The 25,379-nt window shown below is 48.7% G+C and overlaps 1 protein-coding gene across 1 annotated transcript in view; it reads right to left on the reverse strand.

Moving 5' to 3' along the window:
* DRC1 (dynein regulatory complex subunit 1) overlaps window positions 1-19,975 on the reverse strand; it is a 28,390-nt gene extending 8,415 nt beyond the window's left edge. The window contains exons 1-11 of the mRNA XM_082217522.1: window positions 19,785-19,975; window positions 17,124-17,211; window positions 15,666-15,778; window positions 14,774-14,957; window positions 12,719-12,856; window positions 11,793-11,879; window positions 9,829-9,951; window positions 9,330-9,469; window positions 8,212-8,346; window positions 3,970-4,205; window positions 918-1,081 (exon numbers count right to left, since the gene is read on the reverse strand). Of these exons, the coding sequence (XP_082073648.1) occupies window positions 918-1,081; window positions 3,970-4,205; window positions 8,212-8,346; window positions 9,330-9,469; window positions 9,829-9,951; window positions 11,793-11,879; window positions 12,719-12,856; window positions 14,774-14,957; window positions 15,666-15,778; window positions 17,124-17,211; window positions 19,785-19,960 (1,584 nt within the window). The 5' untranslated portion in view covers window positions 19,961-19,975. The remainder of the gene's footprint in view (window positions 1-917; window positions 1,082-3,969; window positions 4,206-8,211; window positions 8,347-9,329; window positions 9,470-9,828; window positions 9,952-11,792; window positions 11,880-12,718; window positions 12,857-14,773; window positions 14,958-15,665; window positions 15,779-17,123; window positions 17,212-19,784) is intronic.
* Window positions 19,976-25,379: the final 5,404 nt, after the last annotated feature.

The raw sequence follows: 25,379 nt of genomic DNA on the forward strand, positions 1-25,379 counted from the left end.
TTGAAATCTTGTTTGCCCAAAATTAAAATCACACGTACCTTAAAGTGTGTTGGCTTTCTTATCGCTAATTTCTTTTTAGAAAAGGATGAAAAATGGATGAAGATGTGGCCATTTGTTTAAAATTTAGGCCAGGAATGTTACTTACACCCAAGGAGTACATATAGCTCAATGAGGATAAAATTTGGTGGAAACCATGTTTTTTAAAGAAATAGTGGCTTATGAGCAATAGCGGCTTTCTCACAAGCATACGTCTTTTTTAAGAGTAGAATAAGAAGACGGAGAAGTTTTAATTATAATTAAGTAGATTTTTAAATACATTATTGAACTATTAAAAATTGTATAATACATTTTAAAATGAATAATGTATTTATTGTAAAATGTATTTAAAATTATAATACATTATAAAAAAATTATGTTATATACTTATAGTGGTGCCCCGCAAGACAAATGCCTCGCAAGACGGAAAACTCGCTAGACGAAAGAGTTTTCCGTTTTGGAGGTGCTTCGCAAAACGAATTTCCTATGGGCTTGCTTCGCAAGACGAAAATGTATTGCGAGTTCCTGCGGGTTTTTTCCCCTCCCCCCCTTTTTCTAAGCCACTAATCCGCTTATCAGCTGATCCGATAAGCTGCTAAAAGCGCTAATAGCGCTAATCCGCTAATCCGTCAATGGACTTGCTTCGCAAGACGAAAAAACTGCTAGACGAAGAGAATCACAGAACGGATTCTTTTCGTCTTGCGAGGCACCACTGTATTTATAAGACTTCAGGGTAAGAAAAAATGGGGGCCACATTGTCTACCTGGCCCAGGCCTCTGCCTGGCTCTGCAAGGTCCTGCTGGCAGGGCAGGGCAAGTCCAGCAACCATGGCATCCCACTTGCTCGCCTGCCCGCCTGCCCCCCACCCCGCTTCAGCTCACCGACTCATCGCACAGGAGCTCCAGGATGTGCTTGACGGTCTTGGTGGAGATGGACCAAAGCGCTTTGACCTCTGGCTCTGCGCCTTCAGGCCCCTGGCGGTCCTCGTCTGGGGCGCTTTCCTTCTCATCTCGGAAGCCGCCCTCCAATGTGAGAGACCTGCTGGCTGAAGGGAAGAGCGATGCCCAGAAGTGGGGATAAAGAGAGGTGCAAACCAGGACTCCAGCAAAACTTTACCAGAAGAAAATAACAAATGCAGACAACTGCTGGAGATGCGGAAGTAAAAATGCGAACTTAGCACATATGATGATTAACTGCCTGGTGATAAGATCATTTTGGTGCAAGGTGAGGATATATATAGCAAGAGTAATAAAAAGAAATTGTTATCTAGGGGATTTGAATTTAATTCTAAATTATATACCAGAAACGTGGGAGATTACAAGGGGTCAAAAAAAATGGATGTACCGGGCCACATTAGAATCAAAAAAACTTGTTTTGATGAATTGGAAAAGCCGCAAAAAGATTCCATTGAGCACATGGATTGCCAATATGGACAGACTAGTTATATACGAACGAATTGCATATTGACGCAAATTAAGAATGGATAAATATGAAGAAATCTGGAAGGAATACTTAAGCGATAAGGCGGACAGTGGTGGGAAGTAGGGGGAGGAGAGGTGGGGAAATATTTTTCAAAAGGTGTAGTTATAGGTATATCAGAAATCTGAATTGTTAAATTGTGTTATTAGTGTTATTGTGGTTTTTATTGTACGTGTTTTTTGTGGTTGCCGTTTGTATTGAAAAAATGATTAAATAAATAAAATAAAATAAAAGAGAGGCGCAAACCGAATGGCAAGCCAAGTTGATGGACTGTGCCGAAATGGCAAAACTAACCGGGAAGCTCAGAAATCAAGAAGACAAGGACTTTAACAAGGAACGGGGAAAATTTATAATTTACTCACGAGGCCACTGTAAGCGGGTTAAAACATTAGCAGGATTTTAACCACACTTGTAAAGTAATGGAAGGTATGGACAGTTTAGAAGGATAAAAAAAAATTGGATAACTATTGATATGCAGTTGTAACTAATATCATTAGGACCCATGGAAGGGAAAATCACTGAATAGTATCTAACAAAAGAATGATTCAGAGTGATCTCGATATTTGGATTCAGAATTGTTTTTGTTGTTGTATGTTTATACTTTTTAAAATCAAATAAAAAAATTAAAAATAGAGAGCCACCCAGGAGAATTGCTGATTCTCCTCCGCATGCTGATTTCAGCAACAAAGAGGTGCATTCCTTAATGATTTAAGCACCAAAGAGGTGCAGCTAAGCCCCCCAGCAACCTGTCTGGAAAGAGCTGAGGCACTATCTCAGCCTTAATTACTTTACTGTAATTATTATATTTTCTTAATTGCTTTACTGTAATTACTGCAGCAGTGGAACGGTCCACCCTGGGAGGTTGTGGACTCTCCTTCCTTGGAGGTTTTGAAGCAGAGATTGGATGGTGATCTGTAATGGATTCTTTAGTTGAAATTCCTGCATTGCAGGGGGTTGGACTGGATGACCTTTGGGGGTCCCCTTCCAACTCTATGTTTCTACAATTCTGCTTTATGCAGACATATGGGTAGCAGCTGACAAACTCAAGGCAGGAAACAGGGATGAGCAGAGGATGGTTTCCAGTGATGGCTTGGTCACACGAAGGGGCTTAAGCGCCCTTACTGAACACCATGCTCCTCTCACTGCTTAGCAGTAAAATGAACTGTGCAAAACCGGGCACATCTATAGATTCTGGCACCATTTTCATAACCTGCGTATCAATTAATTTGGTTTTCCACAGGGCAAATTTGGGATTAACTGGATGGGAAAATCACTGAATAACATCTAACAAAAGAAACTTAATGATTTTTGCATGTGTGTGTGTTCTTTGTTTTTCTGTTTCATTTTTAGAAAGTGTGTGTTCTTGTCATTATTTTAGTGGTCTTTTTCCTTTCCTGTTTCCTTTTTCCTTTTCTTGAATATATGTAGAGATGTAAGGTTTTTGTTCACTGAGTTTGATATTATTTGGTCAATATTTGTTGAAAACTTGTACTGATGGAAGAAGAACTATACAGTGGTACCTCGGGTTAAGTACTTAATTCGTTCCGGAGGTCCGTACTTAACCTGAAACTGTTCTTAACCTGAAGCACCACTTTAGCTAATGGGGCCTCCTGCTGCGGCTGTGCCACCGGAGCACAATTTCTGTTCTCATCCTGAAGCAAAGTTCTTAACCTGAAGCACTATTTCTGGGTTAGCAGAGTCTGTAACCTGAAGCGTCTGTAACCCGAGGTACCACTGTATGTGCCAAAGCACCTTTATGCCAATGGCTTCAAACTGCACAACTTGCCCCCCATTGGAGGACTGGGGGTCGCTGTAGGCTTGGAGCAGAATACAGACCCACATGGAAAAAGAGGGAAGGGGTCTTGCCCTGGGGCAGAGCCTCAGCCTTCAAGGCAGAAGGACCCTGATGCCATCCTCCAGATCTCAGGGGCTGGGAGAGCATCCCTGCTTGAAACTCCAGACAGCTGCTGACAGTCAGGGTGGACAACACTGAACCGGGTGGGCTGATGGTCTGATTAAGGCACCTTCCTATGCCTATGTTAAGGGACGCAGGTGGCGCAGTGGGTTAAACCACAGAGCCTAGGACTTGACGATCAGAAGTTCGGTGGTTCGAATCCCCGCGACGGGGTGAGCTCCCGTTGCTCAGTCCCTGCTCCTGCCAACCTAGCAGTTCAAAAGCGCGTCAAAATGCAAGTAGATAAATAGGTACCCCTCCAGTGGGAAGGTAAATGGTGTTTCCGTGCGCTGCTCTGGTTTGCCAGAAGCGGCTTAGTCATGCTGGCCACGTGACCCGGAATCTGTATGCTGGCTCCCTTGGCCAGTAAAGAGAGATGAGCGCCGCAACCCCAGAGTCGGCTACGACTGGACCTAATGTTCAGGGGTCCCTTTACCTTTACACCTATGTTCCCAAGCAGCAGAGGGGTGGGGTTGGAGGTGAGAGACAGCCTTGCTTACTTTCTGGCGCGATCACCTCCCTAGCCAGTTCGCTGGCCGATTTCATCTTCTTGCTGTGCACGATGGGACCCACATTGTGCAGGAACCAGCTGTCTGGCTCGATCCACTGTAACCCCAGTTGCTGGGCGTGGATGACGCGGTCGGCGCTAAAGACCTTGCGGATCAGGGCCTTGGCCTCCTCCTCGTTCATCAGCCACACGTCCAGGAAGTGCTCAGCGTCCACAATGGCAAAGTGCCTGCGTTGAAGGTGAAAGGTGGAGCATGAGGCAATAATAATAATAATAATAATAATAATAATAATAATAATAATAATAATTTTATTTATACCCTGCCCTCCCCAGCCAAGATCGGGCTCAGGGTGGCTAACAACCAATAACAAATACAACTTAAAAACAAGGTTAAAATACAACATTAAAATGCAGCCTCATTTCAGCAGAAACTCAAAAACTTTTTTAGGGATGAAAACATCAAGTCTTCATGACTGGCGGAATCCGAGAGCAGGGAGAAGAGTTGGTGGAAGAAGATTGGAGGAAATTTAAAACTTATTTGCAGAAATATTGTAAATTTTTTGAATGCTGATGACATTGAAATGAATTGAAGGGGTTCTAGCAACAAGGTAAAATGTAAGATGGGATTAATAATAGATAAACTAATAGGACATGAATTTGCTGAACCAACTTCTAAAAGGGATACAAAAATGGGAGACGTGAGGAAGTCAGGAAAATAAGTTAACTAAAGATGAGAAATTAAGAAAGAGGGAATTTTTGTTTTTCTTTTGTATGTGTTTTTTCTTTTTCTTTCTTTGTGTTTAATGTCTGTATTTTTGTATTTTGTAATTTTGTATCTTTTTCGTTTTTGTATTTTTCTAAACTTTTCTATTGATAAAACCTAATAAAATATTATTTAAAAAAAGAAAGAAAAGAAAACATCAAGTCTTCACCAAGGCTAACTATCCAGACTGGTCCTACGTGGGCCAGAAAAAAGCCAGGGAAGTCCCCAAGGAGGAGTTCCGTCACAGGAGGAGAAAGGGAAAAAGAAGATGGGGACGGGATCAAGTTAATTCTAAACCTCAGGGTCAGAAGCACTAGCCCCATGTCGTCCCAAATGTTTCCTGCATCGCAGGGGGTTGGACTAGATGACCCGCAGGATCCCTTCCAACTCCACCATTCTATGATTTCCAAACTGGATCTGAGCTCAGGCCTGCGTACTAGCACACAGAATCATAGAATGGAAGAGTTATAACGGACCTCCAAGGGTCATCCAGTCCAACCCCCTGCAACTGCAGGAATCTCAGCTGCAGCATCCATAGCAGATGGCCATCCAACCTCTGCTTGAAAACGTCCTGAGGAAGGAGAGTTTCTAAGCTCCCCGGGGGAGACTGTTTCGCTGCCGGACATCTCTTCCTGTTCCTTCTGATGTATTAGCAAGGGCAAGACCTGAGGGCTGGTTTTGCAAGCCTGTTTTGGTGTGGAGCGTTGTGGGCTACTGGGCAATAACAGCCACCAAAAAATCAGCAAATATTCAGCTGTCGCAATGCATCAGCAACTGTTGAGATCATGAGTCGCTACACAGTGTCATCTCCATATTTTTGCATTCAGTTTCAGCCTGTCTGTTGACTTATGCTGCCCTTTGGCCACGCATTGTCTTCCAATGTTGCTAAATGCGTACAAACGGCCAGCATAAAAAGGGCGTTTCGTACATTGCCTGTCAATGTTCATAGCTATATACTTTTTTCAAATAATAATAATACACGCCAATGCTTTCTTACGTATCATCCAGACATAGACTAGAGCAGGCATCAGCAAACTTTTTTCAGCAGGGGGCCGGTCCACTGTCCCTCAGACCTGGGGGGGGGGGGCGACTATATTTTGAGGGGGAGAAATGAACGAATTCCTATGCCCCACAAATAACCCAGAGATGCATTTTAAATAAAAGGACACATTCTACTCATGTAAAAACACACTGATTTCCGGACCGTCTGCAGGCCGGAGCTAGAAGACGATTGGGCAGGATCTGGCCCCCGGGCCTTAGTTTGCCCAGGACCCTCGTACCTACAGGACCGTCTCCCCCAGTATGCCCCACGGAGGACCTTAAGGTCCAGAAACAGCAACACCCTAGAGGTCCCGGGCCCTAAGGAAGTCAGATTAACCTCAACCAGAGCCAGGGGCTTTTCAGCACTGGCCCCTGGTGGAACACTCTGTCTCATGAGACCAGGGCCCTGCGGGATCTGATTTCTTTCCACAGGGCCTGTAAGACAGAGTTGTTCCACCTGGCCTTAGAATCAATTTGACTCCCTCCCCCTCCCCCTCTTTCTCTTTTTTCCTTTCTCCTCCTGTGATGAGGCTGCATTTTAATGTTTTAATGTTGTATTTTAATCTGGTTTTTAAAGTTGCATTTCAATCAACTTGTTTTTGTTATTGGTTGTTAGCAGTCTTGGCTGGGGAGGGCGGGGTATAAATAAAATTTATGATTATTACCCATGGACTAGAGCACATCAGAGCCAGGCCAAAGCATCAAAGCATGAAGGAAGTTTCCTTTCTGGCTCCTGATGTGCTGATCAGTCAGTGAAGCCCGGAGCCATCTCAAGCAAGGTGGGAGCGCCTGGAAGGGATGTGAAATCCACTTCTTAAATCCCCACTCCTTCGTCAAGTCCAAGGGGGGGGGGCTTGGGCAGATCATTCTCCCTTTATCCATCTTTAGTCGACCGCTGTGATGGTAGAGCACCTGCCTCGTATATGGGAGGTCCCTGGTCAATCTCCAGCGGCATCTTAAGCCAGGGCTGGGAGAGACACCCTGCCTGAAACCCTGCGGAGCTGTTGCCAGCGTAGACCAGGGGTGGGGAATGTAGATATTTCACCCCTCCCATTGCAAGAATCTCATGATGTTTCAGAAAGGAGGGGGCGGAATCTACTCATTGCTTCTTCTGCTCCTGCCTGGCTCTGTGGGAGTCTGAGAGTTATCTGTGTAGAGATAAGATGACTGCATAATGATCTGTAACACTCATGCAGTCCAGTAGCCTCTGTTAGTCTTTAGTTTACAGTGGTACCTCGGGTTAAGTACTTAATTCATTCCAGAAGTCCGTTCTTAACCTGAAACTGTTCTTCAACTGAAGCACCACGTTAGCTAATGGGGCCTCCTGCTGCTGCTGCCGTGCCGCCGGAGCACAATTTCTGTTCTCATCCTGAAGCAAAGTTCTTAACCCGAGGTACTATTTCTGGGTTAGCGTAGTCTGTAACCTGAAGCGTATGTAACCCGAGGTACCACTGTATGCTATATGGTAATTTATGGACCTAATAGGCGTGCTCTGGTCCATGGGGTCACGAAGAGTCAGACACGACTAAAACGACTAAACAACAACAACAATAGGTATCTAAAGCTATTTGTACATGTTGCCCTGCAACTAGTTCATGCAGAATGTCGGCACCCTATACAGCGGTACCTCGGGTTAAGTACTTAATTCGTTCCGGAGGTCCGTTCTTAACCTGAAACTGTTCTTAACCTGAAGCACCACTTTAGCTAATGGGGCCTCCCGCTGCCGCCGCGCCACCGGAGCACGATTTCTGTTCTCATCCTGAAGCAAAGTTCTTAACCCGAGGTACTATTTCTGGGTTAGCAGAGTCTGTAACCTGAAGCGTATCTAACCTGAAGCATCTGTAACCCGAGGTACCACGGTATAGTTAATTTTAGTTTGCAGTGGCTGTAACAGAATAAAGAAGTTAAGCTTCAGAGCTGTCATTTGTGTAATTCATACTCAGCTGTGCTCTGCTGACTGTGGCGCTGAGTTTGGTGCTCACAGCTCAAAGTTGTGACTCCGTTGCACTTAGACCTCTTTTCCTGAGTGGAAGGTCTCTGGAAGTGCTTCTCAGCTCACCTGGCCCAATCGGGGCACCAGGGCTGAAGAGGCTGAGCCCAGACGTTGGCACTGGCTCAAAGGCGAAGCTGACAGGGAACACTTTCAGCTCCCCAGCCCAGAAACTTATCAGGCCAAATCTGGCAGGGAAGCAGTATTCCTGCGCCAGCAAGTTTTGAATTAGCCTCTCAGAGCTGGGATTGTTTTTGTCTGCACCTGGACTGAGCAGGAAGGACTCGAAACACAACCCGCCCACTGCCCCAAGCTGTTTTGAGCCTCGGCCCTTCTTCTGACTCGCGCACGGTCCCGCTGAACCCAGGTTCGGACTGTTGCAGCCAAGGGGCAACAGTCTTTGCCGGCACACGAGCTCTGCTGCCCCAGTGCAGCCCTACCTCATGGTCCTCTGCAGGTCCTTGTACTGCTGCACAATCCGTTTGTAGTCAGCTGTCAGAGCCATGTTCTCCTCGCGGTACTGCTTGATCTGTCTGGCAAACTTGAGGCGCAGGTTGTTCAGGATATCGTGCAACCTGGAGGCGGGGGGGAAGAGGCGGAGCTTGGCTTACGAAAAGGACGAGCGGACCCAGCGAGACCTGAGGGTGCTAATGGCCCCAGCACAAGAGAAAGGGCACACCGTATTTTTCGCTCCATAAGACGCACTTTTTTCTTCCTAAAAAGTATGGGGAAATGTCTGTGCGTCTTACTGAGTGAATGTGTGGTCCCTGGAGCCGAATTGCCCAGGGGCAAAAAGCAGATCATGCTTTTTTTTTTTTTTGGAAAGAGGGAAGTGGGCGTTGAAACAAAGCCGCTGATTGTTTGCCAATCGGGGAGAGAGATAAGGGACGCTAGAGATAAAGGAGGCTGCCTGGGAGGGGGGAGGTAAAAACAGCAAACCTGTAAAGGGGAAAAACAGGAAGACTAAAGCAATAAGGAGAGAAATTAGAAGAAAGGGAGGAGCAAAAAAAACAACTCCTCCAGCTAAGGAAAAGACACTAAGGCAAACAAGAGGGAAGGGAGTATTGAAAGGAAACAGCTGATCGGTGGGATCAGAAGAGAGATAAGGGACACTAGCGGAGGCTGCCTGGAAGAGGAGAGGCAAAAGCCCATGGATCCTCAGGATTTTTGCATTGGGTCACCCCAAATTCACCATCAGATCACACAGCATGTCCATGGCTACAGCCTGCACCAAAAAAATCACACATCCATGGTTTCCCGGGGCCGCAATAGCGCAAAAACATGGTTACAAAGCGCAGAACCACATGGATCTTCAGGCTTTTTGCATTGGGCTACCCCAAATTCACCATCAGATTACATGTCATATATATATATATATTGGTGTTGACTCTTGCTTCAGAGGCATATCGCACATCCTGCATCAACTTCCCAGAAACTTCTCTGTGGACAAGGGGCAGGATAGCATCCATACTAAGGCCGCGATCCAGCAGAGAATTTGGTGTGCTTATATTCCAGGCTGCGGGAAGGGAAGAAGGGGAAGACGGCCCGGCTCCTTTACCGATTGAGCTTCCTCTTCTGTTGGGATTTGATGATGGTGTTCTCCTCATCCCGTTTCTTCAGGACCTGGAAGTTGTACTCCAGCTTCTCCTGGTTCAGCTGGTAGATGGCTTTCATTTGCTGGAGTTGCTGCTCCAGGATCTGGCACCCAAAGAGGGGAGGAAATGAAGAATAAGCAGAGGCCATGCCGCAAATCCCCCTCGTGGACTTGCTCCAGAGGAGACCAGCTCTGCGGCTTGACATGACCCATGGAACTGGTGCCCCAGAGTGGCTGGGGAAACTCAGCCAGATGGGCGGGGTATAAATAATAAATTATTATTATCATTATTATCCCTGAAATCTGCCATTTAAGCTCCTGCGGATGCCCCAAATGAAATGAGAGTCCATGAAGGAATTGCTGCAGAAGTGACTCAGCTGCCATCCCACCGTGCCTCAGAGAAAGGGCTCACAGGGTCCCCACAACACCGGCACCCGATGGGGGGTCTATTCTCGCTCCGTACCTGCACGTCATGCTCCAACTTGATCTTGATCACGTTGTACTCCTCGGCGTCTTGCACCCGCAGCTGGTTCAGCTCGCGCTCATATTCCTCCACCTTCTTCAGGCGGGCCATCATGAAATCCAGCTAGAGCGAAAGGCAGAGAGAGCGGGTGGCCAAAGTCCCAGTTAAGAGGCGGGGGAACTGGCCCCCATTTCCGCTGCCCTGGCTTGGAAACGAAGCCAGCTCTTTGCCTCGGAATCGCTAAGCAACTCCCAAACTCCCCTGAGTAGACCATCAGAGCATACCCCTGCAAAGCGAAGGGGCTGCTTCTCCCTGCATTTGATACTTTGAAGAGATTGGGTCAAGGCCCATGAGAAGGCGGGCTTTTTTTCCTAGTGAATGTTAGATTGATGTTGGACTGAATTTAAGTGGTTACCAGCTGTAATGATTAAGATAATGGGGGGGAAAAGAAGAAAGGTGTAAAGTTAAGTGAAAATTAAGGGTGAGGATTTGCTAAATGAATAATTTGAATTGGAATACAAAAAGGGGAGGTATGAGGAGGTCTGAGAAATAAGTTAAAAGAAAATAAGTGAATGAAATTATATGTGTTTTTAATTTTTGCATTTTTGTTTTTTGTCTTTTGTCTTTTTTGTATAAACTTTGAAAGGTTAATAAATATATTTAATTTAAAAAAAAAAGAGAGAAGGTGGGCTTTTGCCCCACACTCCCGGTTTCCGAGGGGGCGACTCTTAAGCACACGTCCCTCTGGCTTTGCTAAGAGGATTCTCTGAAGCTCATCTCTGAGCCCAGCAAAGCTTGTGGTCACCTCCTGATACATTTCTCCTTCCTTGGAGGTTTGTGAGCCGAGGTCGGATGGCCACCTGTCCTGGATGCATTAGCTGAGATTCCTGCATTTCAGGGGGTTGGACTAGATGACCCTCAGGGTCCCTTCCGGCTCGATGATTCTAATATTTATAGACTGCTTTTCACCACAGATGGTCACAAAGCATGCTCACAATGCAGATGGTCACATCTACCCTGAACTCGAACTAAGGGAGAGATTTGGTTGTGGTCTCAGGTTATCCATCTCAACCAGCCCTATACCCCACCAAAGAAAACAAAATAAGGAAGCATATTATAGAATCATAGAGTTGGAAGGGACCCGAAGGGTCATCTAGTCCAACTCCCTGCAACGCAGGAATCTCAGCTGAAGCATCCAGGACAGGTGGCCACCTTCCTGCTCTACAATGACCAAGCCGTTTCGGGTGAACCAGAGCAGCGCATGGAAACGCCGTTTACCTTCCTGTATATATACGTAAAGGGACCCCTGAGCATTAGGTCCAGTCGCGGACGACTCTGGGGCTGCAGCGCTCATCTCGCTTTACTGGCCAAGGGAGCTGGCATACAGCTTCCCGGTCATGTGGCCAGCAAGACTAAGCCGCTTCTGGCGAACCAGAGCAGCACACGGAAACACCGTTTACCTTCCCACTGGAGCGGTACCTATTGATCTACTTGCACTTTGACGTGCTTTCGAACTGCTAGGTTGGCAGGAGCAGGGACCGAGCAACGAGAGCTCACCCCGTCACAGGGATTCGAACCGCCGACCTTCTGATCGGCAAGCCCTAGGCTCCGTGGTTTAACCCACAGCGCCACCCGCGTCCCTTCCCGTATATATATTGCTTAATAAATTACTTAGAATGCCACACCTAAGCTCCACATCGTTTCTGCTATACTCTGCTGATAGAGTGTTTACATATGTTCAGATATGTGTCGCTGGTGTGCATTGAGACTGAAGATTTATGAACGTCCCGGGCTGTGCTTCACAAGGAAGACGCCTGGATAGGTTTGTCTCAATCCAGGGGCTGTGTATGTCCCCCAGGCGTGTTCCGACAGGGACTACCATCTTAGACTTTTCCTTCTTCTCCTTCCTGGGAGGGGGCTGTTTCTCTGCCTTTCCTGCAGGCACGTGCCCCCTGCTTCCTTACCTCTTGGCGGTTGAGCAACTGCATGGCCTGTTCCCATTTCTTCTTGTTGCTCGTGAGGAGTTCACGGCGCTCTAATTCAAAGGCTTTCTAGGGGGGAAAAGAGAGAAATGTGGCTTGAGAAGCCCCCAATCTATGTGCGGAAGGGAAGTCAGCAGAGTCCCGTGAGAGCCAGGACTCAGAATCAAAGAGCTGAAAAGCTGGGTCACCCAAAGCTCATCTAGTCCAACCCCTGAAAGTGCAGGAATCACGACAACATTACAGACTCTGAAGAGCTCATATTCAGCCCTAAAGTAGCAAATGAGTACTCCTGAGTAGGGGAGGAGGATAAACTAGGGACCTTCTAAGAAGACTCCAGATCGCCTTCATTACTTCTCAGAGTTTGGAGTCACTGAATTTTGATTTCTTCCCCCAGATCCATTCATTTAACACTCACCCGCCCACGTTCTCCTACCCTGTGAGACTTGGGTATGTCAAACCACAGTATCTCCCTGGCTAATAGACTAATAGTCTGATCACAACAGCTTAGGTTTGGGACTCCAAAGCCACTATCTCTTTGGATGTGTTTCTTGCTATTGCATTTTGTGAAACAAATTCATTGAGCAAAGTCTGCAACTGTTTCATTACTAGGATTTTCAAAGGCAGTGCCGAAAGCAAGAAGAGGATCCTCAGCTCTGCATTTTTTAAATTGTTTTATTTCATATTGTCAGTCTAATTCTGATGTATTTTTTGCTGGCTGCCTTGGAAACATGAAGGAAAAATACATAAAATAAACGAAGATAAACAGAATTTAAATACATTTGCTTGCTGATGCCCAATGCTGCTTTCATCTTAGTTTGACCGTCTTTTTTTTGCTGCATATACACAAGCAAGAAAGAATCGCCTTCCGCTGGTGAGAAGCTTCAGGGCACGGGACGAGAGACCGGTACCTCAATCTGCAGGAGCTCTCGGCGGTAGTTTTTTATGAGGTTTCTGATCTGCTCCTCCATCCGCTCCAGCAGCAGGTTAATGTCTTCTGACTGCTTCCTGAGATCCTTCACGTACTGGTCATCTTTGCTTTTCAGCTCCTGGAGGGCACAAACAGACAGGGAGGCCAGATTCAGGCCTGACTTTTGGATTCCACCCTGTCATCTTCACACTACGAAGGCAGGTGGATTTCATTTACTAAATGTGTATACCGCCCTTCATCCTAAGCTCACAGGGCGGTTTGTGATTGATAGCTCCTCTTACGCTGATTTTATGAATACAACTGCGGCGTTACGCAGATTGCCGAAACTTAAATAAAGGGAATAAAGATAAAGTAAGGGAGGTGGGACTCACGAAGACCTTTTAAAGCCTTGTTTAACAGCCTCTGGGGAGGTTACATGAGGCCTCTGGGGCAGCGACTGCAGGGTCTGAGGCCCCTGGAACCCTTCCCATAGCCCAGTAAGCAAGATGTGGGGTAGGTGGAGGAAGACCTCCTCAGACCCAGGATCGGACAGGTAGGAATAGTCACACACGGCCCTTCTAGCAGTCATGAGCAATTATTTATTTATTTATTTATTTATTTATACCCCGCCCATCTGGCTGAGTTTCCCCAGCCACTCTGGGCGGCTCCCAATCAAGTGTTAAAACAATACAGCATTAAATATTAAAAACTTCCCTAAACAGGGCTGCCTTCGGATGTCTTTTAAAGAGAAGATAGCTGCTTATTTCCTTCACATCTGAAGGGAGGGCGTTCCACAGGGCGGGCGCCACTACTGAGAAGGCCCTCTGTCTGCTTCCCTGTAACCTCACGTCTGGCAATGAGGGACCCGCCAGAAGGCCCTTGGCGCTGGACCTCAGTGTCCGGGCAGAACGATGGGGGTGGAGACGCTCCTTCAGGTATACTGGACCGAGGCCATTTAGGGCTTTAAAGGTCAGCACCAACACACTGAATTGTGCTCGGAAACATCATGGGAGCCAATGTAGGTCTTTCAAGAGCAGTGTTATATGGTCTCGGTGGCCGCTCCCAGTCACCAGTCTAGCTGCCACATTCTGGATTAATTGCAGTTTCCGGGTCACCCTCAAAGGTAGCCCCACATACAGCGCATTGCAGTAGTCCAAGCAGGATATAACTAGAGCATGCACCACTCTGGGGAGACAGTCTGTTGGCAGGGAGGGTCTCATCCTGCATACCAGATGGAGCTGGTCGACAGCTGCCCTGGACACAGAATTAATCTGTGCCTCCATGGACAGCTGTGAGTCCAGAATGACTCCCAGTCTGCGCACCTGGTCCTTCAGGGGCACAGTTACCCCATTCAGAACCAGGGAGTCTTCCACACCAACCCGCTCCCTGTCCCCCCAAAACAGTACTTCTGTCTTGTCAGGATTCAACCTCAATCTGTTAGCCGCCATCCATCCTCCAACTGCCTCCAGACACTCACACAGGACCTTCACCCCCTTCACTGGTTCTGATTTAAAAGAGAGGTAGAGCAATAGCCAAGAACGCAACCCTTGCATACGGTGAGATTTATCTGTAGATGGTTAAAGGCCAAAGGCCTGGTTATAGAGGCAAGTTCTTGCCTGGCACCTAAAAATATGTAACAAAGGTGCAAGATGATTCTCCCTAGGGGGAGCATTCCACCAATGGGGAGCCACTGCACAAAAGGCCCCTTCTCGTGTTGCCACCCTCCAGACCTCTCGTGGAGGAGAGTCACACGAAGAAACGGACTCAGAGGATGATCTCAGAGTACAGGTCAGTTCATATGGTTCCTGTGGAAGTTTCTCATTGCTACAAATTCCAAATCGATCCGAGGCAGGTTTGCCCATCACTAGCAGAAAGATACATACATTGAAACACTCTTTTGCAAGAGATCCTTTGCCCTATTTGTCGACTGCTAGCATCTCCCCCTTTCTCTAAAGGCAAAACACTTTTTGGTTAGCCCCTGCAGCAACCCTTCTGCAGCCACACTTCCCGTGACCTGCCCCCATGCACTCCTCCCCCCCCCCGTGAGCAACCCCACCTGTTGCAGCTCACTGATGAGCTTGTTCTTTTCTTCAATCAGCTGTGCGCACAGCATCTGCTGCGCATTGAGCCCTTCCCAGAGTTCCTGGGGGATGATCTTTTCCTTGGTAGCTCCCCACTTGGAAGTGATCTCGTTAAACTTGTCTTGGTTGGCCTTGGATTCATTCTCCAGCTTCTCCACCCTGCAAAGAGCCAGATGGAGAGAGTTCCCTTCAAGGCGTTTGCGAGCAGCCCTCGTCAGTTCTGATCTGAGGCTGAAAATCTATAACGCTGTTGCGGGCTGCTGTGTGACATAGCAGATCAATGAGCTTAATCGGGGGTCAGCAAGCTTACCGTACCTCGGGCCGGTGTCTCCAGCGCCAAATGCAGGGCGGGCCAGAGGGCAGGGGAGTGTGTGCCCATATGTGTGCGCACACGCAATTTCCGGCGCACCTCTGGGTTGGAGGAGCACTGGAAATAGCTTGTGCATGGGCCTTCTCCGCCCTCGATGTGCACCAGAAATAATGCATGCGCATGCGAAATTAGCACATGCGCATGCGCACAAGCTATTTCCGGTGCTCCTCCGACCCAAAAGTGGGCAGCCGTGCAGTGCCCAAAAGTGGGCACCCGTGGAGCGGGTGGCGGGGGTCGCTGCGGGCCGGATAAACGAGTCCCTTGGGTCTTATCCAGCCAGCGGGCCTGAGTTTGGGGACCCCTGATCTTAGTCATTTGCTGGCACAAGACCTCTGCCCTCTCCCCTCCTTGGTCGGGAGATCACCCGTCGTGGGGATTCGAACCGCCGACTTTCTGATTGGCAAGCCCCAGGCTTTGTGGTTTAACCCACAGCGTCACCCGCGTCCCCTTTCCCAGATATCCCCCAGTTAAAGAGGATGCCCCAGCCCAGCGCTTACCTTTGCCGATTCAGCTCCTCTTCCTCTGCCCTCCTGTGCGTCTCTCGAGAATCAGCTGCCACCTGGATGTTTGTCACTAGCTGCGTGCCATCAATCAGGAGCTTAGTCAACCTCTGAGCAGAGGAGAGAACATATTATAAGCGGGTCGTTCTAAGCTAACGCAGACATGAAATGATTGAGGCGGTATCTTTTGACCAACCAGACTGATTTATGTTGCTAAAGGTAAAGGGACCCCTGACCGTTAGGTACAGTTGCGAATGACTCTGGGGTTGCGGTGCTCATCTCGCTTTATTGGCCGAGGGAGCCAGCGTACAGCTTCCGGGTCGTGTGGCCAGCATGACCAAGCTGCTTCTGGCGAACCAGCAGTGCACAGCAATGCCATTTACCTTCCCACGGGAGCGGTACCTATTTATCTACTTGCACTTTGATGTGCTTTTGAACTGCTAGGCTGGCAGGAGCAGGGACCGAGCAACAGGAGCTCACCCCGTCGCGGGGATTCGAACCGCCGACCTTCTGATCGGCAAGCCCTAGGCTCTGTGGTTTAACCCGCAGCGCCACTTCTAGGGGGGGGAAACAAAAACCCTGCAGGGTCTGCAACTGTGAATCTGTGCTATACAGATGTATCTTGGCAATAGGAATGAAGTGACCGTAATTTCCACCTTGAGTTCAGCTCCCTCCTGAAAGTTGAGGTTCTTTCAGCCGATTCTTGCCAGCCCTACCTCCTTCTCCAGAGTTGCAGCTCCAGAGTTGCAGCCAGCTAGGCTACTTAGTCCAGGGAGCATTTCACTTTGCTCTCGCTGGTAACTGAAAAATTAAGATACAGTGGTACCCTGGTTCTCAAACGCCTTGGTACTCAAACAACTTGGAACCCAAACACTGCAAACCCGGAAGAAACTGTTCCAGTTTGCAAACTTTTTCCGGAAGCTGAACATGCCCCGTTTTGAGTGTTACGCTTGAGTGTTTTGAGTGTTATGCTGAGGTCTTTTTTGCTATTTATTTTGTGTTTTTGCAGCTCTTTTCATTTTGTTTTTGTGACTGTGTGGAACCCAGTTCAGCTACTGACGGATTGATTGTGTGACTGCAATACATTGTTTACTGCTTTCATTTTATGGATCAATGGTCTCGTTAGATAATAAAATTCATGTTAAATCACTGTTTTAGGGGTTGTTTTTAAAAGTCTGGAACGGATTAATCTGTTTTGCATTACTTTCTATGGGAAAGCACGCCTTGATTTTGGAACACTTTGGTTTTGGAACGGACTTCCAAGTCACCACTGTATATTGATACCAATATTATCTTACTGTGTATTTTTTGCTATTCTGAAACTGTTTTGTATCATCTTTCATATGGATAGTGATGGATTGGGTTTCTTTTTGTCACGCTGTGCTATGAACTGATTGAATGCAATTTGGGGAAATCGTACACAAAAACACCCTGGTTCCCTGGCTGAGTCCTAACCTGTCTGCTGTCCTCTATCTGTTTGTGGCTCCGACTCTGCTCCTCTTCCACCAGCTTATGTGCATCTGGATCTTCTCCAAGGGCCTCCCTGGAAAAGAGCCCCAAAGGGGCATGTTCATCCTCGGTCTACCCACCCTGTGCCTAGACTAATGTTTGGGGATCTCCAGACCTGAAACCAGAGTGACTCTGGCTAGGAAGCTCTGGGGGAAAGTGGTGGGTGGGGGAGCCCAACCTCCCCCTCCCCTCGGAAGGGTCTCCCAGAGGTCCTCTAGCCAGACCCCCTCACGATGCCTCCCCGTCCCTGTCCCTCCGCCTTGGAAGATACACCCAGAGGTCCTCTAGTCCGACCCCCTTGTGATGCCAGCGTTGTGCCTCCCCCTTCCCTCGGAAGGTGCTCCTAGAGGTCCTCTAGCCGGACCCCCCTCACGACGCCAGCATTGTGCCTTCTCCCTTTTTGGAAGGGACACCCAGAGGTCCTCTAGCCGGACCCCCTTGTCAAAGCCTCCTCCTCTCTTCCCCCTCGGAAAGGTCCTCTTAGAGGTCCTCTAGACCAGTGTTCCCCAACCTTGGGCCTCTAGCTGTTTTTGGACTACAATTCCCATCATCCTTGACCACTGGTCTTGCTAGCGAGGGATGATGGGAGTTGTAGTCCAAAAACAGCTGGAGGCCCCAGGTTGGGGAACACTGCTCTAGACCGACCGACCTCGCAATGCCTCCCCTTGCCTTCCCCCTTGGAAGAGACACCCAGAGGTCCTCTAGTCTGACCCCTTCGTGATGCCAGCGTTGTGCCTCCCTCCCCCTTCGGAAGGTACACACTGAGACGTTCTAGCCGGACCTCCTTGTCGATGCCAGCATTGCGCCTCCCCTCCCCTCGGAAGAAGATGTGAAAGGTCCTCTAGCCGGACTCCCCTCGCGATGCCTCCCCATGCCTTCCCCCTTGGAAGATGCACCCAGAGGTCCTTTAGCCAGACCTCCTTCGCCATGTCAGCATTGCGCCTCTCCTTCTCCTCGGAAGGGTCCCCTAGAGGTCCTCTAGTCCAACCCCCTTGCGATTCTCTTCTCTCCCCTGAAGGGACACCCAGAGGTTCTCTAGCCCAACCCCGCTCACAATGCCTCCCTGTTCCTCCCCGCTTGGAATGAGCACCCAGAGGTCCTATAGCAGGACCCTCCTTGCAATGCCAGCATTGTGCCTCCCCCCTCCTTTGGAAGGGACACCCTGAGGTCCTCTAGCTGGACCCCCTCGTGATGTCTCCCCTTCCCTTCCCTCCCCCCTCCTCGGAAGGCGCTCCCAGAGGTCCTCTAGTCTGACACCCTTGCGATGCCTCCCCTTCCCTCCCCCCTCTCCTCAGAAGGTACACCCAGAGGTCCTCTAGCCGGACCCCCTCATTATGCCAGTGTTATGCCTCCCCCTCCCCTTGAAAGGGCACCCAGAGGTCCTCTAGTCCAACCCCCTTGCCATTCCTTTCCTCTCCCCTGAAGGGACACCCAGAGGTCCTCTAGTTCGACCCCCTCGCAATGCCTCCCCTTCCCTGCCCCCTCAGAAGGTGCCCCCAGAGGTCCTCTAGTCCGACCCCCCTCACGATGCCTCCCCTTCCCTCCCCCCTCGGAAGGGTCTCCCAGAGGTGCTCTTGTGATGCCAGTGTTGTGCATTCACCTTCCCTGGGAAGGGGATCCTAGAGGTCCTCTAGTCTGACCCCACACGCGATGCCTCCCTGTCCCTCTCCCCTCGGAAGACACACCCAGAGGTCCTCTAGCCGGACCCCCCTCACAAGGCCTCCCTGTTCCTCCCCGCTTGGAATGAGCACCCAGAGGTCCTATAGCAGGACCCCCTTGCAATGCCAGCATTGTGCCTCCCCCCTCCTTTGGAAGGGACACCCAGAGGTCCTCTAGCTGGACCCCCTCGTGATGCTTCCCCTTCCCTTCCCTTCCCTCCCCCCTCCCCTCGGAATGCCTCCCCCTCCCCTCGGAAGGGTCTCCCAGAGGTCCTCTAGTCTGACCCCCTCACGATGCCTCCCCTTCCCTCCCCCCTCGGAAGGGGCACCCAGGGGTCCTTTAGTCCGACCCCCCTCGCGATGCCAGCGGTATGCCTCCCCCACCCCTCGGAGGGGCACCCAGAGGTCCTCTAGTCTGACCCCCTCACGATGCCTCCCCTTCCCTCCCCCCTCGGAAGGGTCTCCCAGAGGTCCTCTAGTCTGACCCCCTCCCGATGCCTCCCTGTCCCTCTCCCCTCGGAAGGGGCACCCAGAGGTCCTCTAGTCTGACCCCCTCCCGATGCCTCCCTGTCCCTCTCCCCTCGGAAGGGGCACCCAGAGGTCCTCTAGACCGACCCCCTCACGATGCCTCCCTGTCCCTCTCCCCTCGGAAGGTGCACCCAGAGGTCCTCTAGACCGACCCCTCACGATGCCTCCCTGTCCCTCCCCCCTCGGAAGGGGCACCCAGAGGTCCTCTAGACCGACCCCCTCACGATGCCTCCCTGTCCCTCTCCCCTCGGAAGGGGCACCCAGAGGTCCTCTAGACCGACCCCTCACGATGCCTCCCTGTCCCTCCCCCCTCGGAAGGGGCACCCAGAGGTCCTCTAGTCTGACCCCCTCACGATGCCTCCCCGTCCCTCCCCCCTCGGAAGGGGCCCCCAGAGGTCCTCTATCCGGCGCCTGCTCCCACCTCCTCTTGGCCTCGAGGCGGGCGGCGATGCGGAGGCGCCGGGCGGCGATGCGCTCCTGCGGGTCCTCGGAGGCGAGGTTGGGCGCCTTGGCGTGCGCGCCTCCCCCCGCGCCCTCGCCGCCCTCCTCCGCCCCCTCCGCCCCGCCGCCGCCGCCCCCTTCGCCCTCCGAGCTCATCCCGACGCCCCACCAGGCCCGCCGGCGCCCTCCGTCGCCAGGGCAACGCCGTCGCTAGGAAACGGGAGCCCGCGCCGCGGCGGCGTCACGACGTCACGTGCGTGCAAGCGTCTGCCTTCTTGAAACGTAGAGCTAGAAATGTAGAGCGGCGCGCGGCGCCGGCTTCCGGGTGCATTGCAGGCTGCGAGGAGGTGGGGGCGGATTTCGCTTATTTCAGGAGTTTCTTGCAAAGGGACAGATCCTTGCAATTCATATCTGCAGGGGAGATGCTTCTTCGTAGGGAAAGGAAATTAATCCCCCCCACCCTCGAGTATTTATGTAGCGCCCCCCACTTTAAGTGGGTATTATTATTATTATTATTAATAATATTAATATTATTATTATTGCTCTCTTCGGGCAAAGGGTTAGGGTTAGTCCGCAGATCCTTGCAATTCATATCTGCAGGGGAGATGCTTCTTCGTAGGGAAAGGAAATTAATCCCCCCCACCCTCGAGTATTTATTTAGCGCCCCTCACTTTAAGTGTGTATTATTATTATTATTATTATTATTATTATTATTGTTGTTATTGTTATTATTATTTAAGGTAAAATGTGCATTGCATTATTATTATGATGATGTGCATTTATATACCGCCCTATACCCGGAGGTCTCAGGGCAGTTCACAGAAAATCAAAATATAAATCCACAAAACATAAAAAATATTTTATATTTTTTTAAAATAAAATTTCATTAAAAGTTTATAGAAAACAAAGTTTTATAAAATAGATAAAATAAAATGTTTTTTATGAAAAATTATATACAATGAAATAATTTTATTTAAAAATTATACATAAAATAATTTTATTAAAATTACACATAAAATAAAATGATTTTATAAAAAATTATACATAAAATAAAATAAAATATTTTTTATATTTTATATAAAATATAAAATAAAAACAGCAACCCAATAATTCCCTCTAAAAACCCCACATTTTAAAAGCACATAGAATTATTATGATGATGATGATTTCTTAGCTCCATTACAAGGAGGCCAAGGGAGTCTGCACGGCTCTCCCCATTCCATCCTCACCACAGCCCTGTGAGGCTGGCTGCTGCTCTCATTTTTATTATTTTTATTATTTATTATTTGATTCTTAAATTTGCAACCCGCCTTCTAACTTGGGTTCCCAGCCGTGGTCAGACTACAAACCCCATCATCCCTAGCCAGCAGGACCAGTGATTAGAGATGATGGGGCTTGTGGTCCAAAACCAGCTGGAGACCCAAGTTTGGGAAACCCTGTTCTAAGGAGTTCTGTGAGGTAGGTGAGGCTGAGAGGCAGTGATGGGCTCAAGGTTACCGAGGAAGTTTCGCTGCTGAGTGGGGAGATTTGTTTTTTTTTTAAATACATTTTTATTAAAGTTTAAACAAACACAAAAACACAAACAAGCACAACACAAATAACAAGTATAGTTTTCGTAACATCTTTCCCTGACTTCCCCACACCTCCCCTTCTTGTATTCCAATTCCAATAGTTAGCTCAGCAAGTTCTTGTCCCCAACTTTTAAATGAGTGGGGAGATTTGCACCCAGGACTCCCAGGTCCCAGTCTGGCGCTCTAACCATCACACCACACTGCCCCGCCAGCTAACTGCATCCTGCCATCCCATTTGCCAGGACCCTGGAAGGTGCCAACCAGATGTTTTCCATGAGGCGGCCTGCAGTTAATGTCAGCATTGCAGGGGGTTGGTCTGGATGACCCTTGGGGTCCCTTCCAACTGTCCAATTCTATGATTCTATGGCAACTTTTTCTCAGGCGGGAGCAGCTCATTTAAAACCCGGGAATCTGAGTAGAGTCTCCTTTCCAACTTTGCAGTTGTTGATGATAATAATAATGAAATATACTTGGAGTGGAGAGTGGATTTCATGCTCTTTATTCAGCTCATAGTGGTGAGGAGGAATGGAAATTCCCCGAAAATGTCTGCTTTATATACATTATTTACACAATGGGCCCCACGTGATTGGCTAATTCCGGGATTCACCTGTAGGCCAATCAGGCTGCGGATTCACTTCCACCTGGAGCTGGATTGGCTGGCTCCTGCGGACCAATCAGACTGCTGCATTGTTCTAGGACCAATCAGACTGCTGCATTCTGAATCCTGTTGTTCTAGGACCAGTCAGACTGCTGCCTTTTGGATCCTATTCAACTCAGTACATAACAAATAATAATGATAATATAAATAGTAATAGTAACAATTTATTTATACCCCACCTTTTCCCCCATAGAAGGACTCAAGGTGGCTTATGTGTAAAATAAGAACAGCTAAAAACATGGGGGGGGGGGTCACGACAATAAAAACATTTAAAATGCAAGAAGGGCCCTTACACTCGCCGGAAGCTCGGCTCTGCCCTCACCGGTCCTGGAAGGAGCCTTTTAAAAAGTCTGATACGCCCAGAGACTTTGCACCTGTTCATTGGAGGAGATAGGAAGCCCAGAGCACTTGTTCTGTAGATGTCCCTTTTATGAAGAGGCACCATCTGACAAGGTGCCCCATGATATTCTTGTAAAGAAGCTGGTAAAATGCGGTCTTGACTCTGCTACCACTCAGTGGATTTGTAACTGGCTGACTGACCGAACCCAAAGGGTGCTCATCAATGGTTCCTCTTCATCCTGGAGAAGAGTGACTAGTGGGGTGCCACAGGGTTCTGTCTTGGGCCCGGTCTTATTCAACATCTTTATCAACGACTTGGATGATGGACTCAAGGGCATCCTGATCAAATTTGCAGATGACACCAAACTGGGAGGGGTGGCTAACACCCCAGAGGACAGGATCACACTTCAAAACGACCTTGACAGATTAGAGAACTGGGCCAAAACAAACAAGATGAATTTTAACAGGGAGAAATGTAAAGTATTGCACTTGGGCAAAAAAAATGAGAGGCACATATACAAGATGGGTGACACCTGGCTTGAGAGCAGTACATGTGAAAAGGATCTAGGAGTCTTGGTTGACCACAAACTCGACATGAGCCAACAGTGTGACGCAGCAGCTAAAAAAGCCAATGCAATTCTGGGCTGCATCAATAGGAGTATAGCATCTAGATCAAGGGAAGTAATAGGGCCACTGTATTCTGCTCTGGTCAGACCTCACCTGGAGTACTGTGTCCAGTTCTGGGCACCACAGTTCAAGAAGGACACTGACAAACTGGAACGTGTCCAAAGGAGGGCAACCAAAATGGTCAAAGGCCTGGAAACGATGCCTTATGAGGAACGGCTAAGGGAGCTGGGCATGTTTAGCCTGGAGAAGAGGAGGTTAAGGGGTGATATGATAGCCATGTTCAAATATATAAAAGGATGTCATATACAGGAGGGAGAAAGGTTGTTTTCTGCTGCTCCAGAGAAGCGGACACGGAGCAATGGATCCAAACTACAAGAAAGAAGATTCCACCTAAACATTAGGAAGAACTTCCTGACAGTAAGAGCTGTTCGACAGTGGAATTTGCTGCCAAGGAGTGTGGTGGAGTCTCCTACTTTGGAGGTCTTTAAGCAGAGGCTTGACAACCATATGTCAGGAGTGCTCTGATGGTGTTTCCTGCTTGGCAGGGGGTTGGACTCGATGGCCCTTGTGGTCTCTTCCAACTCTATGATTCTATGAGACCATTGATCCCCTGCTGGTGAGGCTCACTGACCTCCTGGAAAAGCAAAAATTTGACCTTCTCCTGTTAGGCAAAGATCAGAAGATGACCCGGATGGTCGCCAGATTCTGTGTACAGAGCATCCCCCAACTCAAACTAGTTTGTGAAGAAAATCCCCAAACTCGGTTCCATGGGTGACTCTGATTCAGCTCCCTGCGGTAGTTTATTGTTGTACGTTGTTTTTTAAATTTATTGTTGTACATTGTTTTAATTGTTCGTTTTCCTTCTGTGACTGTACCCCCAAGTGTGTTTTATAAGCTGGTCTCCGACCATAATAAATTAACTATCTATCATTAAATATGAATAGAATTTAAAAACGCTATATACCGTAGTTTTCGCTCCATAGCACGCGTTTTTTCCCTCCTAGAAAGTAAGGGGAAATGTCTGTGCGTGTTACAGAGCGAATGCTTCCCTCCTCCGTGGTTTCCAGCAGGAGAAGAGCCGCTGAATGGGGAGGAGAGAAGGAAAGAGTGCCTGCTTCTTTAAAGGAGCAAAGCGGGAGGGGAGAGGAGCCGCTTACACGAGTGTAAGCGGCTCCTGTCCGGTTGGCTCCTTTAAAGCAAGCAGGCTCTCTTGTATCTCTCTCGTCCCTACTCAGCGGCTCTTCTCCCGCTTTGCTGGAAATAGCAGGAAAGATTTTCAGCTCGCTAAGGGGGGGGGGAGGAGGAGGGAGAGAAGCAGAATCTGCTTGCTTTAGGCTCCTTTAAAGCAAGCAGGCTCTCTGTCCCTCCAGCAAAGGTTTTCCGATCGCTAAGGAGGGAGAGAAGCAGAACCTGCTTGCTTTAAAGGAGCCTACCGGACAGGAGCCGCTTACACTCGTGTAAGCGGCTCCTGTCCAGTAGGCTCCTTTAAAGCAAGCAGGCTCTCTGTCCCTCCAGCAAAGTTTTTCAGCTTGCTAAGGGGGGGGGGGAGAGAAGCAGAGCTTGCTCCACGTGTGCTCCTTGTCCCTTGAGTCCTTTTCCTTCCCTCCCCACTTAAAACGTGGTTACAAAGCACAGATCCACATGGATCCTCAGGATTTTTGCACTGGGTCACCCCAAATTCACCATCAGATCGCATAGCATGTCCATGGCTACAGTTTGCACCAAAAAAATCACGCACCCACTGTTGCCTGGGGCTGCAGTGGTGCAAAAACGTGGTTACAAACATGGATCCACAGGATTCATGGATCACCGTCAAATCACATGTCTATGGCCACAGCATGAACCACAAAAATCATACATTGACTGTTTCGCTTAGAATATTTTTTTTCTTGTTTTCCTCCTCTAAAAACTACATGCGTGTTATGGTTGGGTGCGTGTTATTGAGCGAAAAATACGGTATATATAGAGAGAGGCAGAGCCTAGACATAATTATTTCTTCTTCTTCTTCTTCTTCTTCTTCTTCTTCTTCTTCTTCTTCTTCTTCTCCTATTTATATCCCACCTTTCCCCCTCCCTCATTTAGCCCCTACAACAACCCTGTGAGGTAACTTAGGCCACTCGAAGGTCACACCCCGTGCGTTTCAGTACCGAGTGCGGAACAGTGTTAGCAGCTCAGCCCCTGCAAAACGATCTCATTTCTAGCAGCGATCATCGCGATGTTTTGGAAGCACTGGGGGCGCAGCGCATGCAATTGCAAAGTCAAGCTTGGGGATCGGGTGAAGGAAGAGCCGCTTTCGAAGTGGATTTGCAAAGTCCTTGCTGACTTTTGCACAGAGGTTGCTAAGCCGTTTCCCCTCCGGCCTCTCCTTATGATGCGCTCT

The sequence above is a fragment of the Podarcis vaucheri genome (assembly GCF_965113315.1).
Source record: "Podarcis vaucheri genome assembly, chromosome: 3".
NCBI lineage: Eukaryota > Metazoa > Chordata > Lepidosauria > Squamata > Lacertidae > Podarcis > Podarcis vaucheri.